This window comes from Genypterus blacodes, unplaced genomic scaffold, assembly GCF_046128005.1.
Source record: "Genypterus blacodes isolate CSIRO-AG114 ecotype Tasmania unplaced genomic scaffold, CSIRO-AGI_Gbla_v1 ptg000438l_1, whole genome shotgun sequence".
Taxonomy (NCBI): domain Eukaryota; kingdom Metazoa; phylum Chordata; class Actinopteri; order Ophidiiformes; family Ophidiidae; genus Genypterus; species Genypterus blacodes.
This window is the reverse complement of record NW_027467208.1, coordinates 5,875,769-5,892,723: the sequence shown is the minus strand read 5'-3', so window position 1 is coordinate 5,892,723 and position 16,955 is coordinate 5,875,769. Positions and strand designations below refer to the sequence as shown.

The window sequence follows — 16,955 nt, the reverse complement described above, 5'->3', positions numbered from 1 at the left end:
AGAGAGGAGGATTTGTGATGTTTCATGTAGCTTTTCTCTAATGGACTTCAAGCATCACATGTACGGGGGTCACAGGGTTTGTTGGTTCCTACGGTTCCAGGACTGGCTGTGGTTCCATGAACGCCTCACCGGGAGCTTCCTGCACCCTTCTCGCTCGGGTTCAGAATATGTGGGTCGACATGTCTGTGCTTCTGTTTTTTCCTTCAGCTCACTTTGGAGAACGAAAAAAAACCAAACAAAAACATAAACAATGCGGAGCTGGAAGCCTTTTTGTGGCGTTTTTCCTCCTCCGGCCAAGTTACCTTCCAAAACCACACGAGGCAGGAGAGAGCGAGCCAGCGAGGGAGCGAGCCGCTTCATGTTCCGAGTCTGACGCAGCACTTTGGTAGACGGGGCACACACACACACAGTTTGCGTTTGTGCTGCGACGCGTCTTTTTTTTGTTTGTTTGTTTGTCCTGTTGCTTCACACCTGGAGCCTGCAGAGCCGAAGATGAGACTCTGTCCTGAGAATGTCCTCCTGCTCCCTCATCACCTTGGTTATTATTATTACTATGATTATTGTTCCTGTTCTTGTTCCTGTTACAACTATGATTATTTCTATTTGAATATGGGTTTATAGCAATAGAGTTCTTTTTTCTTTCCCCTCCCGGCTGTCGAGCTCTGAGTTTAGCCGTCTTTGCGCTGTGATGGGCTACATTAGGCTCCCAAATCTGACTCTCTACATCTGCAGTGTGTTGTGAACCCAAACGGACTGCGGCGCAACAAACGGAGCGGTGATGGAACGCTGTGTTTGATTTGTTACTTCTCATGTCCTGGCTTTCTCCGGCATTCCGCTTTGCCTGTCAGGAACACCAGCACCAGGATGAACACACAGACTCTCGCACGGGAAAGAGCAGTGCACTCTAGGAAACACTGGGTTGGATATTACCAGGCCCATCTACGAGGCAGGCTCTTCCATGTCACACATGCGGATCGAGGGTCCATGAGATCTGTCATCATCGCCCTTTTGTTTCTCGGCCTTGCAGGACTCTGGGACTAAGCCGAGGTTCCCGCTCACTGACTGACTGACTGACCGCCGCGGTGTCGGGCCCTCAAAACTTCAACACATTTGTGTTTCTAGCCATCAGTGTGAAATAGTGCAATATGATGGGCGCTTGATGCTCAAGCAAGACAGATATTAGGATTTAGGCAGTTTTTTCTTACCAATGTTTCGAAACCTTTTCTACCATGTTCTTCATATTTACAGAGCATATAGCTGCTTTATGAGAATGTTGTATAACAAATCTGTATTAGTAATTCAAGGAATTTATCCACTAGAGGTTTGTTAGCACGGGACTCCATATTTGGAGTTGTCTGTGACAGGTAGAATATTGTACTTCTATAAAAACAAGCATATAGAATGAATGATAGCCTATGAGTATCTCTAAACTGTGCTTCAGGATATTTGTCACAACTCTGCGCCGCCGTCTGGCGCAAAGTAACAGAATCTCACGTCTTCTGTGGTTGTGTATTTTTGTCGGTAACTCAACAGTATGTACTACCAGCCGATACCCTCGTCCCACCTCTTCCTCTGTCCTGATCACACCTTGAGTTACCTGTACTGAACACCACTTGTATTTTCTCGTCACACAACTCTGTTTTTTTTATGTTTGACTCTGTAAATGTTCGATTTTCACAGCACAAAATGAATGTGACTCGTTTCTAATAAAACATGTATATGATGATGAAACACAGCTTCTGGTATCTTCCATGCAAAGCACAGCATTTTGTCCAATAAAGTGTAAACAAGCAGCTTTCCCCCTCCCGCACACAACAACACAACAGATAAAGCTGATCAGTGCCGCAGTAAAAACAACAAGCAAACAAAATTGAAAATACAGCAATGTGAAGAAAGTGAGAGAGAACATGGAGAACATGGCCTCTGGATAATGTGTTTCTCATAACACTTTACACAATAAAGCATCTGGCAACGTTTTGCTCACTAAATATAGAAATGACTTGCAGGTACAGAAGGCAATCTTTTTAGATGATGAAGGGGGCCGTGCTGCTTTGTTCTATTTTCAAGCTTTTGCAGTGAGACAAACATTACCCGCAGGAGAAGAAGAAAAAAAACACTAAGTGGCACATTGGTGAGATGTGAAATTGAAAACAAACAAATGTGATAGAAGACAGAATATCACTGTGACCTGTTTAAAAATAGGAAATGTTCCCAGCAGTTTGATGAGGCAGAGACACGTTTGACATGGAACAAAGGTCGCCGGTCCAAATGAAGCAGCAGAGACGATGTAATCACACAACTCTATCAGAACATGAAGATACACCTTTCAAAAATCTAATCAAGGTTTAAAACGTTGGCTTCAAATTAGAACAAAGATCTAAATATACAAAAACAAATAGCAGCATAACATTTGATTGCTTTGACCTGGAATGCAGAATAAAGATGGAACTTGAAAATGATTCAATAAATAAATGCTATAATGGTTGTTATCTGTATTTCCATATGAACTCTGAGCTAATTCATCTGTGTGCAGTGTGTGTGTTCAGACACATTCAGAGCACAGACGTTGGAGGAAGCCAGATATTATGACATCGTTCACACTCATGCACATGGACGACGCCTCTGTCTTTTCCACCGCGGCAGCGTTTCTTCATAACAATTTCAAACCCAATCAAAATCACAATGACTCAAATGAGGAAAATCTCATTGTGTGTGTGCATGTGTTTGTGTAAGACAGATGAAACTCAGAGACCGAATGCAAATAACATCCTAAAGCTGTTGAAGGCTGCACCCCCCACATGTGAGCTCATATTTCTCATCTTAACTCCTCCACCCCCCAATGTGAAATCCAGTAGCAATTAGCACCTTGCTGGCAGTAACAGCAAGACCCTGGCTGCTGCTTAATTGGAGGCAGTTGCCATAGAAACATTGGATGCTAATCCTTAAGCGGTCTGCAAACTCCTCTTGCAAACAGCTTCCACAGGAAGCAGATGCTATTTCTGCTACATTCTGCAAGGCCTCACCTTCCCGTTAATGACCGTGTGCAGTAACAGCTGTCAGGTGTGAAGACGCCGGCGTCGGGCTGAAACGCCTTCATCTTCCGTCGGTGCAACATTTTGATTCTCGCAGCCATTTTCAAATCATACCTCAAAGATTTGTTCTATGCGCTCGAAGATCTTAAATCTCTTAAATTTCGCCAACAAGCTTGTTTGTATCACTGTTTGCTCGTATTTATCGCTATAGAGACTCATTCATTCATTCTCGTGTAATCCATGACATCATGTTCCCCGGGGGTGCATCCTTTGTGAAGCTTGTAGTGTTTGATTGTATTGAGACTGTGATGATTCACCGTCTTACAGTGTTTGTCAGAAAACACAACTTTTAAAAGGTCCTTGACAGGTTAAGCTTCTTGACGACTCCCATTCATTTTCTGTGTTTTCAGCTTTTGCGGCTTTTGTGATGTTGGTTTGAGACTTTTGTGATGTGATTCTCAAGTTGCTTCTGGAGGCAGCGTTTCTGTTTGTGTGTGCATTCAAAGCAATCAGAAGCAATTCTACGGATCACAGCAGAGGTGGGAAGTAAAGTGAAGTGAGGGGGAGAATGGACTGATTGTATCGTCTCCTGGTTGACCTGAAACAATCTTATACATACACATACACGCGTTTTTCTCTGCTTCTCGCTCGCACTGTCTGATTGCCAGGAGTAAATAAAAAACGTCTCACGTGTGTTCGGCACATTTCTGAGTGATTTAATAATGGAAAGTTGGATGTGGAGAGTTACGGCTGTGCTTGTGCGTCGTAGGTAAATGCCAGCGGTCTCCTGAGTGTGACTCCCTGGAGGGTCGGAGCACAGGTCTTACCTTTCAGGCTGTGTGGGAACGGCAGGGGTTGACTGGATGACTGGACCGGGGTGCTGCTAATGACTGATGACTAATGGCTCTGGTGCTGATGGAGTACATGGAGGGCCGCACGTGTTGAGGGGAAAATCTGCAAATGCACTGAATATGTACACAAGTATACTGCCTAATCAGCGGCGACACAGGAAGGGCTAGAGTGACCCGCAGCTTTTAAGAGCAATACTGTCACAACTTGCTTCACAATTACATAATCACGTGCAATCAGCAGTTGTTGCCATCATACATGGAACTTGTAACACGTGTCATTGATTTTCATGTACTATTGTGTTATATAACTTGAAAACAAAGAGCATTTTGGTTATTATATAACAGTTAGTGCTTGGAGAGAACAAAGACTTCTTGCGTCTTTCGAGGAGAAGAAGCTCTGGGCATTGCCGATGTTAAATCTGTTGTTTTTGTGCGTCCAGGCTGCAACAGTCAGTTTTGCTAAATGAGTTCATCCTTCCTGAGCCGCCTGTGGGGCAAGTCAGTCATTTCTGTTACTGTTGTTTGGCCAAAATACCTCGCGTGTAGCAAACACAAAGAATATGGACCCCCTTTATCACTCCGGATGGTCACCATGGCAACAGTGGCACCATCCAGGCAGCTCACAGGGGCTATTAGCACCAAGGAGTTTCAGCAGCAGCAGCAGACAAAAACTCTGAGAATGAGATGTGTTTAAATGTGATCCAGGGTTAGGAGGAGGGGTGGGGTGTGTGTGTGAGGGGGGGGGGGGCAGGCATGTGGCTCAATGCAGAGACGCAGTGCTGTTAAACCTTATCAATATGTGATGACATCCTGAGGAAAAAAAGTCAATTACAGCACAACAAGCACATCCACACATTTCCCCCAGAGATATGAACGTTCCTCCAGATGGGAGGCTGTTTCATGCATTTACTGATAATGCACTGTGGCAGCGGGATGCAGATTAGGGGCATTACACATCCAAAAGGCTCGTAAACAAAACCAAGCAATTGAAATGCACACAGTAAGTCTACTTGAAATACAATATGAAAATAACAATGCAACACACCACAGAATTACAGTGAATGCCCTTGAAAGCAGAGGTTATGCGAATGAATTCAGGATCATACAGGAACATTATGGCACATTTTATAAGCTCAGTGTGACCTTACTTTGTCTTTGCACAGGTTGGTGCTGTTGCCAGGATACTATTTCCAATGGCAACACTTGAGCCGGCAAGGTGAGCAGCATTTGAAAAGATCCAGGTAACTGGCTGCTCTGAATCCTGCGTACCGGAAGCCCATACATGACCATGGAAACACACACACACACACACACACACACACAAGAAGCTACTGAAGTTGAGATTTGCACCATTTAATTCCCAAAGGCACAAAATAGTCATTTCCTGTTCAGTTGAACCATAATTTAGCTTTTTCCTCTGAGGCTGTATTTAAAAATCTTCACACACACACACACACATATTTTGCATGCATTAAGTCAACAAATACTATCAATATCTTAAAGAATGTTATGTTAAGTCTTGTGCATAACTGATAGTCGGGTAATGTAAAGAATCCATCGCAAGCAGCTTTCTTCATCATCTGTTGCATCTTAAAAATTGTAGTTTTGATTGTTAATAAGGAAGAATTCATTATTATCATATATGAATGGGATCTAAACAGTGACATGCTGTTATTCTGCGTTAATTCTTCATTGCGTTGCATCAACACATGAGAGATTCTAGATGAGAGCACACTGCCACCAATTGTTGTAAGAGTGTAACTGCCTGCTTGATGAAGTAAACCTCCTCTGAGGCTCGTAACAATACGGCCCCCGAATACCTTGACCCTGTACTTCCTGTGGTGCAACGGGGAAATAGGTTATGTATACATTTGTATTCTGTACCGTCCAAGGCAGCATATAGTTACACTATGATGCATCTCCTTGTTTGTGTGTCATCATTTTCAAGAACATCATGAACAACTTCCTGCATCATAAAACAACAGCACCGCGCCCACACAGCGACCATCAACTGTGCTGGACTCAGATTATAAAGGGGCTCATACGACACTGTGCTGGGATGAGCTCAGTCTGGAGGGGAAGGGCTCTTCATCAGTGGAGCTCCATTATGACTCATCTGTGTTAAATGCCCACCACCTCTCAACTGTGTAAAGCTTCTCTTTGTGCTCCACTGTGTCTCATCCTGCACTTGAGAGATGAGAGCTGGGCCTCGTTCTCCGGAGTGAAAGGCTCAGGACGCACAGACGTCAGACTGGCGTTCAGTTTACAGCTCACTGGTTACAAAACAGTCAACAACCTTTTAGTCCCTGGCCCAGGTGAAATGGTGCTGGTAAAAAAGACGACAACAACGGAATTCATTACAGTAAACAGATGAATAGAAATCTGTTTGCTTTTTATGTTATTGTAAATCTATTGTGACTTGACAATCATTGCCTTGAACCAACTTGCCAAATTGTTACAGATGACGTGAGTGCGTGTTCTTCTTTGCATGTTGCTCCCGTTTCCTCAAAAGAAACTGAAACACATGGCTGGGTGCAAACAAACAGCTTTTTTATCCATATGTATGCTGAAAAAAATAATTCCAGCGTTATTTTTAAGATATTGTTTGGTGTTGCAATGTTCCAATTTCAAAGAAAACGTTCCCCCTGCTTCTCTCTTTCCCCTGGAGACGGCTGTGTAGGCTGAGGGAGGTAGATGCCCCCCGGCTCATTCTCTTGACCCCCTGACCTTTGTTAATGGTTACTGTGAAAGCAGCCTGACAGGGGACTGCTGCCTGATAAAGGTCAAGGGAGGCTAATCATCATTTCTGCCATGGCGCCGCTTCTTCTTCTTCTCCAAACCCCAGAATCCCCTGACCCTCCTGACCCTCCGACTACTATTATATCATAATGCAAATAAAACATTAAACTACTCATTTTTAAGCAAATGAAATGTAAAGAAATGTATGCAAATGCCTGAACAATGTTTTTAGCAAGCTTTGAGGCAACGGTAAAAACGGTGCTCATTGCAACTCCACACAAACGTAGAAATGTAAGCGTAAAATCTCCAATTATTATAGTCGTATACAAATATGTTTTTATATTATTATGCATGCATAAATTTTGGTCACATCCATGTTTAGGCAACTATCAGTCCATTTAGACAAGATGATATGCCAGACTGTGTGTTGAATGACATCAAATAAGTCCGAGTTTATTTCCATTACTTTAAATAATAATATATAATAATATTTATATAGATATAATATTTAACATTCACAAATGCTGATGTATGATCACATGTTAAATCACAATGTATGTCTTGAAACACTGATTATACCAAACTGACCCATTATTATTATGCTTATTATTATTATTAAATCAGTGACACGCTGCAGCTGTTGCAGTTCCTAATCCTGGCCGCATGATGGCAGTGTTGGAGTGAGTCTGTTTCCACGCCCAAAACAGTTGATTTGTTCTCGTTCTCCAGAGCTGGACACAAGTAGGAAGTGTTCTCTTCGCCTCTGCAGTGCTATACATTTGCTCTGAGTGATAATGGCAAGATTTCTAATGAGATCAAACCTCAGGAGCTGCATCACAACTCAGATCAGAATGGCTTCTGATCAGGTAAACTTTGAATGATGACGTTTGGCGTCCTAACCTTTGCTGATAACGTTAGCCAGACTATCAGCTAAGTAGTTTGCTAACTTGTTAGCTCCGCTTTACTTGTTGTCACACACACATGTGCATGTGACCTTGTGTGTTTTGCATTTTCTACCTCGTAGTTTCAGTGTAACGCCAATCACCTAAACATTTGAATCTGCATAAATTCATGTCCCCCTTGTGTTTGTTAAGACGCTGTCTTTGAGCGTGTGTGTGTGTGTGTTCCTTCCAGCTGGGGGAATTGGGTAAAGGAGCAGGGAAAGGGGGAGGAGGAGGAGGCTCAGTGAGGGAGGCTGGAGGAGCGTTTGGGAAGCGGCAAGTGGCAGAAGAGGAGAGATACTTCAGGTAAACACACGGGACACGCCTGTGCGGACTCGTGTCTGCCTGTCCCTAGCTCAGAGGTTCACCCAGTTGTCTTTTATTCGTCTCCGTCTCACAGGCAGAAGGAGAGAGAGCAAATGGCAATGCTGAGGAAGCATCACGAAGAAGAGATTGACCATCACAAAAAGGAGATCGAGCGACTGCAGAAGGAGATCGACCGCCATAAGGGCAAAATTAGGAAGTTTAAGCATGATGATTGAAGCTTGGGACACAATTATGATTGTGCCTCTTGACTGTGTACCTTATCACCAAATCAGAAATGATCAAGTGGCGGAGAAGCTGCCAGTCAATCTAAATTGTGTGTGAAACTCCATATAATGCAGCTGCAATTACGATAACGGCTAAAAATGCAATAAAGCACTTAATTATCTCTTACATTTATGTATTGCTTTGCGCTCGTCTTTGAATCATTTGCACCCGAGTACCAATTTCCAGCAATAAAAATATCAGAAAACAAATCTTTGATTCTGAATAATTATTCTGAATACCTGAACAAATGTATATGTATAGTATTACGCAAGATGCCTGTGGCTATAGGCAAATGTTGGCTATTTAAAGGCGGAGCGCTCGTTTTCACCTACGGCGCCGCCCGGCAAGGTGAAATTTGACTACCACAGCCAGATTTTTCTCTCGTGTTTTTATCACTGAGAAAGTAGAGTTTAAACATAACAACGCGTACAGTAAAATATTACGTCAAACGCCTTTAAAGTGATCGCTGGTATGATACGCGACCCGCCGATCCCCAAAACAAGCGCGTCCCTCCAGTGCGCGTCTCCTCCGCCAAATCTCGCGTTGTTTGGTAGGCGGTGGCGTTGTTCGGCCGCGCAGCAGACGACGGGGCCGTCTGTGTCTGGAAATTCGTCTCGCCGAGACTCGACCTCAGCGTATTCTTTATATTACCCGGGTTTAGGTCTGACACATCAATCGTTCCACATTTTAACGCACACTACCGTTAGACGACTAAAACGCATCGGTAAGTGTCGCTGTGACTTTTATCTGCGCCTTGAGTGCGCATGTGTCTGATTTGTGTTCGGGGTCTTTCTGCACGACGAGGCCTTCGCACCGAGGAGCTCGTTCGGTAGCTGCTATGCTAACTATTGGTTTTAAGGCAAGAGAAACGCATTTATCGAGAGCTAGTGCACTCTAAATGTTGCAAAAAGCCTCCAAGTCGTTGAATTTATAAGAATTGTCCAGCTAGACGTGGTGCTTAAATGTAAATGTACGAACGTCGCTAGCTAGCAGGCTGCATGTGAAGGGGGCGGGACGGTGGCCGACGGTGAGTCCTTTGAAATGAGTTACCCGCTTATTATCCGTGTTTACATGTTCACAGCAACACGAGTATGGAAGGTTAACAATTGTAGGCTTATTTCAGTATTGCATTAGTCTGCAATGCTGCGTTAGAAGTACAAAATCGAACCTCTGTGACGTCACTTAACGCATGAAAACATCTCCCAAGCTCAAATTAAGCTCAGTTTGACCATTCTGGTACATTAATGGAGTCAAAGGGAACACTGAGTGAACTGATGTTTGTTTGTTTGTTTGGCCGCAGGAGAATGGCTGCCGCTGAGGTGAACGGCAGCTCTGCCCCGGTGAAGGAGGAGGAGGAGCCCATGGATGTGAGCACCACTCACACAGAGAACTACCAGACGCTCATCGATGCAGGGCTGCCTCAGAAAGTGGCCGAAAGTCTAGATAACATCTTTCAGACAGGTAGGCAATTTGTGTGATGAAGCGTAATAACTCAGGTTATGATGTTCAATACAAACAATTAAGATTCTTTGTGCAGGATTTGAGTGTGTGTGTCTTGTCCCTGCAGGGTTAGTAGCCTACGTGGACCTGGATGAGAGAGCCATCGACGCTCTGCGAGAGTTTAACGAAGAGGGCGCGCTCACCGTCCTGCAGCAGTTTAAAGAAAGTGACCTGTCCCATGTGCAGGTGTGTGTGTGGACCTGTCACATTTCTGTTGTTGTTCATTGGGATTGTAGTTTTCCAGCGTTGCTATAAAAGATAACGCTTCCACTTTCTGTTTTGAACATAGAACAAAAGTGCTTTCCTCTGTGGAGTCATGAAGACGTACAGACAGAGAGAAAAGCAGGGGAGCAAAGTACAAGAATCCACCAAGGGCCCAGATGAGGCCAAAATAAAGGTAAGTAAGCGTTGTTGTTAATGACAGCGGAGCGTTTGTGAATACGTTTCGCTTGTGTGTAACTCAGGTTGATTTCCTCTTTCCCAGGCTCTGTTGGAAAGGACAGGATACACCCTCGACGTCACCACTGGACAGAGGAAATACGGGGGTCCACCACCTGATGATGTGTTTCAAGGAACACAACCAGGGATCGGAACTGAGGTAAATGAGCGCGGTGGATATTTCAGGGGTTTGTTTCTGCTCGAACCTACGTCATCCTAACCAGCTGTGTGACGTCCTTTATCACTCATTCCATTCTTTTGTCCTCCTTGTTTCAGGTATTTGTAGGGAAAATCCCCAGAGACCTGTATGAAGACGAGCTGGTGCCCCTCTTTGAGTCAGCGGGGCCCATCTGGGACCTCAGGTTAATGATGGACCCTCTATCTGGTCAAAACAGAGGTTATGCCTTTATCACATACTGCAATAAGGATGATGCACAAAAGGCTGTGAAGCTTGTAAGTCCACATGCTTTCACACAGATCCACTTCAGTTGTGGTTCATTTAAACATGTATCATATCTGACCTTTGACCTCTTCACTCTACAGTGTGATAATCATGAAATCCGCCCTGGGAAGTACCTGGGAGTGTGTATATCTGTTGCAAACAATCGCCTGTTTGTTGGATCAATTCCAAAGAACAAGACAAGAGAAAGTATTTTGGAAGATTTTGGCAAAGTTACAGGTGAGCTTTAGCTGCTGTCTGACTTTAACAAGCACTTTGATGAAGTAGTAGCTGGTCTGGGACAGCCTGAGCTTGAACTATGACCTTGTCTCCCAGAGGGTCTCCAGGAGGTGATCTTGTACCACCAGCCCGATGACAAAAAGAAGAACCGTGGGTTCTGTTTCCTGGAGTATGAAGATCACAAGTCTGCAGCACAGGCCCGCCGCCGCTTAATGAGCGGCAAGGTGAAGGTGTGGGGGAACCCGGTGACCGTGGAGTGGGCCGACCCCGTGGCAGAGCCAGACCCAGAGGTCATGGCCAAGGTGAGCAAGTCTTCATGTTTGTGCTTTCTCTGTTTAACATAACATACGACTGCACTGCTCTCTATATGGTGTCAGATATCTGATTGTGTTTGATTTCCAGGTGAAAGTGCTCTTTGTTAGGAAGCTGGCCACAGCAGTGACTGAAGAGCTTCTTGAGAAGACTTTCTCTCAGTTTGGAAAGCTGGAGCGAGTGAAGAAACTAAAGGACTATGCCTTTGTACATTTTGAAGAGAGAGATGCCGCGGTGAAGGTAGGTGAAGGTGAAGGCTGTGGAGGAAACAGCATGTTGCACTTTTCTGTCGTGGTTGTTGTCGTCTTTGTTTTTGAGTCGTAATGAAATGTTTTGCTTAGGCAATGGATGAGATGAATGGGAAGGAACTAGGAGGAGAAGAGATTGAGATTGTCCTGGCAAAGCCCCCAGACAAGAAGAGGAAAGAGCGCCAAGCAGCTCGGCAGACTACCAGGAATTCCGGGTAAGGCGGGGGGGCGCAGGAATGTCTGGTCAACTGCATGAATTCCTAAATGCAATGTTATCTGAAAGATTGAATGAGGTAACCGTGGATGACGTGCGTCTTCTCTCTGCAGGTATGATGACTACTACTACTACCCACCTCCACGCATGCCACCACCAGGCCGAGGCAGGGGGCGTGGGGGCCGCGGGGGCTATTCCTATCCACCAGATTACTATGGATACGAAGACTACTATGATGACTACTATGGCTACGACTATCATGATTACCGTGGTGGCTATGAAGATCCTTACTACGGATACGAAGACGTGTACAGTATGAGGGGCCGTGGCTCTCGCCCCAGCAGGGGGGGGCCTCCTCCCCCTAGATCCCGCGGAGCGCCGCCGGCACGCGGCCGAGGAGGCTACTCCCAAAGAGGGCCGCCCCTGGGCGGGCCGAGGGGCGGCCGAGGAGGGCGGGGCGCCCCCTTCCAGCCGCAGAGGGGCCGTGGTCCCCGTGGGGCCAGGGGCAACCGTGGGGGAAATGTCGGTGGAAAGAGGAAGGCAGACGTCTTTAACCAGCCTGACTCCAAGCGCCGCCAGACCAACAACCAACAGAACTGGGGATCCCAGCCCATCGCCCAGCAGCCCTTGCAGCAAGGGGCCGACTATTCTGGTAACTATGGTTACAGTAATGACACCATGGAGTTTTCACAGGATTCTTATGGGCAGCAGTGGAAGTAGATGCACCAAAAGGTATTTGGCAAAGTGAAAAAAAGAGAAAAACACCAATAAAAAGAAAAAAAAGGAGATTGGCCACAATTTTTTGATTGACTTTTTATTCCTCATCCCTCATGAAAAAAAAAAACTGTATATATGTCATAAAATGGACAGACCCCAGAATTGGCTCGAGATGATTGGCTGAACAGTGTTTTGGCTGAAGACCTGAACGTAACCGTGGAGTCGAATCATTTCTTACTCCTACGGTTACATTGGGACACGTGTCTTAGAATACACACCAAACCGTTTTATTGTTCCTTTTTCCTGATTGTTTTAAAGCCAACAATAAACATCTACAAAAAGTGGACATTTATTTTCAAAAATCTGAGAGGACATACAATCATAATATTGCCTTGCAGGAAGTTTGTGTCCATGCCCCTCCCCCTCCCCCCCCTCCCTACTTGTACTCCCTTTATTTGTGGTTTCTCATAGTTGCTTAGGGACTTGCTTGTAAATAAATGCATATGGTTAGAGCTTCATACTTCATTTTTTGCAATGGTGGAGAAAAGAATCCACAGGAAGGAAGAAAACAAAGTTTTGTAACGTTCAAAGTGTATGCCTAGCATTTCTAGAGGTAGACAAGTTGTGTTTTTTTAAACTATCATAAACTTACTGTTTTCTTTGAACTTCCCAATAGAACTTGGTTTGGCTTACCTTAAAAGCCATAACAGTTTGTTCTCTGATGTTCTTTGTATTTATAACTTTTACGTTTGTTCCGTTTCAATAAAACTCAGCTGAGCATCAGTCAATTGTCAGATACTCAAATTCAGTGTTGTCATTCAATATTTGATTTGATTTTTTGACCTCAATTTTCACATTTGGAATTCGATCCTCCACCCAAGCAAATTGTCTTGCCTCAAAGATCAAAATTTTACAATCGGACGAGAACCATCGAGGTGTTTGGGTGACGCATCAATCGAACAGAATTTTAACCCTTTCCATTCCAGCGCCTGTTACATTAGACCGAAGTCATTCCTTGTATTCAGAATTCATGCAGCAATACCAAGACATCCCTTATGGACCAAATGACTTTCAGCCATTACCCAGGATTGTCCGCTTTTAAAGTGTGTGTACTTGACGCTCAGTGTTTGTGCATTCTTAGACCTCAGCCTTGAGCCAACCGCTCTCCATGCGACTGCTATTCAAGAAGATGAGAAGGAAAGTCGTTCATTGCTTGGCCGCAGTAATTTCCCTGTGTAAAACTGGGTGTGCACGCTAGTGATAATTGATGATTACTGTCTTACACCCAATTCAAATTTGCACACACGTCTCATTATGCAAGAGATTGGGTGACATCTGGAATGACATTTGGTGTTCCCTCTCCTTACATAGCATCTCTCCCATCAGTCAGCCTGAGAGACACATTGGCCAATGGGATCCAGTCACGTAAACACATTCCTCTCATGGAAACAAGGAGCAAAGAGATTTTGTGGCAGTGCACAATTCCATGTTGTTATAGACAAAGTCGCCCACTATATCTGATACACATTTAAAATCAAATACAATCCAAGTGATGCCATGATATGAATCTTTCCTTTGTGAAGCTGATGATGATCAGTTTCTGTTGGCTTGAGTCAGAATCATTCACTGGTTTCAGATTCTGTGGTCATTGTTGTGTCCATAGTCAGTTGTGCTGCAAAATATTAGCCTTTTTAATACAATTTTGCATAATAGCACTGCTAACTATGGACACAACTGCCACTGAGTTGACTGGACCCCTCTGACCCAACGTCCACTCAAACTGAGCATGATCAGCTGCACAAAGTAAAGACTTCATAGCAGAGGTGTTCCATTGGCTTGTCTTTGAGTTTACAGGTGTATCTCAAAGTGGCGACTGAATGTTTACTAAAGTACATACTTGTATCATTTTCTCTGGTCTTGCCTTTAGCTCCCATGTCCCAAGTGTACACCTATTCAAAGTTTGTTAAAGACAAGGACAATCTTGGATAATGGTAAGCTGTTTATTACACTGGTTAAAAAAAAAGGACTCGACACATTTTAGAACACATCTGAAGTGTTTGTGCCTAAATCATTCAAATGCTGAGTTTTTGAGTGTTTTGCTTATTTACTTGTATAACCCAAATCTGTACATACTGATACATTTCTATCCACCCTTTTAACAATGTCTTTATCCTTTTAGAAGACACCAAAGATGTCCCCATCAAAGGGTTAAGATTCTTTAAATTCGCCAAGGTGCTTTTTGCCGTAGTCGCTCGTCAGTCGAATCTTGTTTTTTTTGTTTCCATATCAAAGTGCTGTGAGCGTCTTAATTTTGGTACCATGGTATCATTGTATTTGTTTCATGTTGTCTGTCCTCTTATTCCAACCTGCCTAGGTGGAGAAGCAATGAGAGCGGCACCACTAGAATGAGGAACTCACCTGAACGGTACTCCAGGGTGAGCTAGCCTTGCACAGAGTACTGTCCTCTCCTGTAGATATGTTATGACTGAAGAACCTCTAGCTTTGATTCTGTTTCCTCTAATGCAGTAGGAGTCCTGCTTATGTGCTGGAAGTGGATTTATTTTCTTTCAGGGTATGAAGAACTGGAGTTACTAACGAATGAAGAAACGCTGAATTTAGTTCAGTTCTTGAGCTATTTAAGGGGTTTTTATTGAGGATACACCTTCCTAAACCCACAACACTTAGGAGTTAAACGGTTGGATTAAATGGCCAGAAGGCAGACGGTCACAGATTTAGTCGTGCTGTCAAATCCAAAACCTGGCACAAGCACCTGTCTCTTACTGAACCTCAGCCACTGCAGCTGTCTCTAAGCACCTCCTATTCACTGAAGGGGCGAGACGGTGGACACTTCCTCCTTTGTGCCACTAGAGGGAGCTGTTTCATACCAGCGTGGCTAGACTTGTTTATTGTATGCAACATTTCATTTTCAGTGTCGGGTCAGTTTTAACAGTTTAAAAGATGATTTTTCTGTGGCGGATAATAATTGTAGGAGGCGATTTTGTCATTTATAGAGATTTGACTGGAGTTACTGGGGTAGAATGTGACTAAATTGGCTGATAACAGAACAATGGACATGCCTCAGACCTGGTGTATCTATCCTCTAAGACCACAAGATGGCAGTAGATGGCCCACACTTTATTATTCACAGGTAAGACGATGCAGGGACTAGAATATGATCTCCTGAAAGCGAATGTTTGTAGTTTTCTGCTGAACATTTCTGCTGAACAATTCACTCAAAGTGCCATTAGAATGTTATTGAACAGCTTCTCAGTTGGAATTGTTCTCTTTATATGTCGCCTCTTGTCACCAGGCAGTAAGGGATCTGCCCCGTCCATGTGAATGAAACAGAGTTCACACGAGTGGAAGGGAGTTCTTGGTAAGATTGTTCATTATGTGACCTAGATCTTAACACATCTCTTAATTGTCTTGTTTGATGTCTCTAGTCCTGTGTCTTTTCTCCCCAGAGCATGTAAGTTTGTCTCTTTACTGGATATCGAGTCGTGTGTTGTGATATTTTCTTTTGTTGTCAGAGGAGCAACAGTACATATTTGCGTCACGTTAGACAAAGAAAGTACTTTAAGGCGCCGCACAAAACGGCAGGATGTTGCATCTAGACGTGTTTATACTTACTTTTGTCTGTGGCCCTTTTCTAGTTTCGAGTCAGGAGTGTTGTCCACACAGTGCAGACCTGGACGATGAACTCCTTACGTGACCTATGACCCTAAGCAGATGCCAGAGGTGAGACGTCATTGTGAATTGGTTAGAACACACATTAGATTTGGATGATGTCATTGTTTGGCATGTAGCTGCAGGTAATTAACAGCAAATTACCTGCAGCTACATGCCAAAAAGTAATCCAAATCACTGCATGTCACTTAAACTTGTTTTGTTTGTCTGCCTTCCTGTAGAACTCAGGAGGAGGCAGGTGAAGGGAATGCCATGACCTGATCTCCATCCAGCACCGTGGCTCCTAACGTGATGTCACAGACTCAGATTCTTTTTTTAGAACATCAGAGCAGTCATGCGTTGTTCTTGATTGTTGGATACATTTTACTTGCCAATTTATTTCTGTATGAATATTTTAAGATAATAAATGTATTTTTTGTGATATTTCTGAAAATCATGGTTTCATAAAATATTGGTAGTGACTCAATGACGGTGCAGTTTGAGTGTAGTCATAACATCATCATATTACACATAAATATAGATTTTCAGAGGGGATATCATCAGTTAGCTTCTTGTAATGGTTTTAGTTGAGTTCAGTCATTTACTCAGGCTTCCGAGTCCCGAGTGTCTGCGGGCTCGGGGGTCGAGGCGCCGGGTTCCGCTCTCGCAAATAACTCTTAATATTTCCACCAAAGTTATTTCATTAGTGTATAACAATGTGTTTGTGTGACAGTGTTCAGTCTGGCGCTTTGTTTAGGAAAAGGGAATTATGTTGCGGCGCATTCGTTCTCCTATCCAAGTCAAAACGGAAGCTCTTCACTTGTACGTCCGGTTATTTTCAGAATAAGGCATAACTCGCTTTTACTGCGTTAACCAGCGCGAGAGGATCAGATTCACTGGTTAGGAGGCGACACCAATACAGGCAGATCGAAGAGTATATGTGATGATAGCGCACTGCAGTGTTGTTCCAAGAAGGTTTAAGTCCGAACAAAATTTGACCGCCAAAATACGTTGTGGCGTAAATTAG

General features: G+C 44.0%; 2 protein-coding genes across 6 annotated transcripts; both read left to right on the top strand.

Annotated features, from left to right (window-relative positions):
• Positions 1–7,331: 7,331 nt before the first annotated feature.
• atp5if1a (ATP synthase inhibitory factor subunit 1a) lies at positions 7,332–8,323 on the top strand. The gene is made up of 3 exons (XM_076139185.1): positions 7,332–7,488; positions 7,757–7,869; positions 7,964–8,323. Exons 1-3 carry the CDS (start codon positions 7,417–7,419, stop codon positions 8,103–8,105), a joined length of 327 nt encoding a protein of 108 aa, XP_075995300.1. The 5' UTR covers positions 7,332–7,416; the 3' UTR covers positions 8,106–8,323.
• A 212-nt stretch (positions 8,324–8,535) lies between these two features.
• On the top strand, positions 8,536–16,344 carry LOC142989599 (heterogeneous nuclear ribonucleoprotein R). Of its 5 annotated transcripts, none has more exons than XM_076139182.1 (15): positions 8,536–8,878; positions 9,455–9,615; positions 9,722–9,840; positions 9,944–10,051; positions 10,139–10,252; positions 10,369–10,545; positions 10,636–10,771; positions 10,868–11,073; positions 11,174–11,323; positions 11,425–11,546; positions 11,659–12,197; positions 14,637–15,410; positions 15,573–15,638; positions 15,916–16,000; positions 16,171–16,343. In XM_076139182.1, the coding sequence occupies exons 2-12, from the start codon at positions 9,459–9,461 to the stop codon at positions 14,669–14,671; spliced, it is 1,863 nt and encodes a 620-aa protein (XP_075995297.1). In that variant the 5' UTR covers positions 8,536–8,878; positions 9,455–9,458; the 3' UTR covers positions 14,672–15,410; positions 15,573–15,638; positions 15,916–16,000; positions 16,171–16,343. The 5 variants fall into 5 exon arrangements, with proteins under 5 accessions (XP_075995297.1, XP_075995293.1, XP_075995298.1 ...); XM_076139178.1 differs by having other exon boundaries at positions 14,637–14,697; positions 15,274–15,638; positions 16,171–16,342; XM_076139183.1 differs by having other exon boundaries at positions 14,637–14,697; positions 16,171–16,341.
• Positions 16,345–16,955: the final 611 nt, after the last annotated feature.

Coding starts and splice junctions, on each gene's coding strand:
- LOC142989599 (XM_076139176.1), top strand. CDS start 9,459: ATGGCTGCCGCTGAGGTGAACGGCAGCTCTGCCCCGGTGAAGGAGGAG. Junction 10,052..10,138: donor CAGATGAGGCCAAAATAAAG/GTAAGTAAGCGT, acceptor CCTCTTTCCCAG/GCTCTGTTGGAAAGGACAGG. Junction 11,324..11,424: donor AGAGAGATGCCGCGGTGAAG/GTAGGTGAAGGT, acceptor TGTTTTGCTTAG/GCAATGGATGAGATGAATGG.
- atp5if1a (XM_076139185.1), top strand. CDS start 7,417: ATGGCAAGATTTCTAATGAGATCAAACCTCAGGAGCTGCATCACAACT. Junction 7,489..7,756: donor TCAGAATGGCTTCTGATCAG/GTAAACTTTGAA, acceptor TGTTCCTTCCAG/CTGGGGGAATTGGGTAAAGG. Junction 7,870..7,963: donor GAAGAGGAGAGATACTTCAG/GTAAACACACGG, acceptor TCCGTCTCACAG/GCAGAAGGAGAGAGAGCAAA.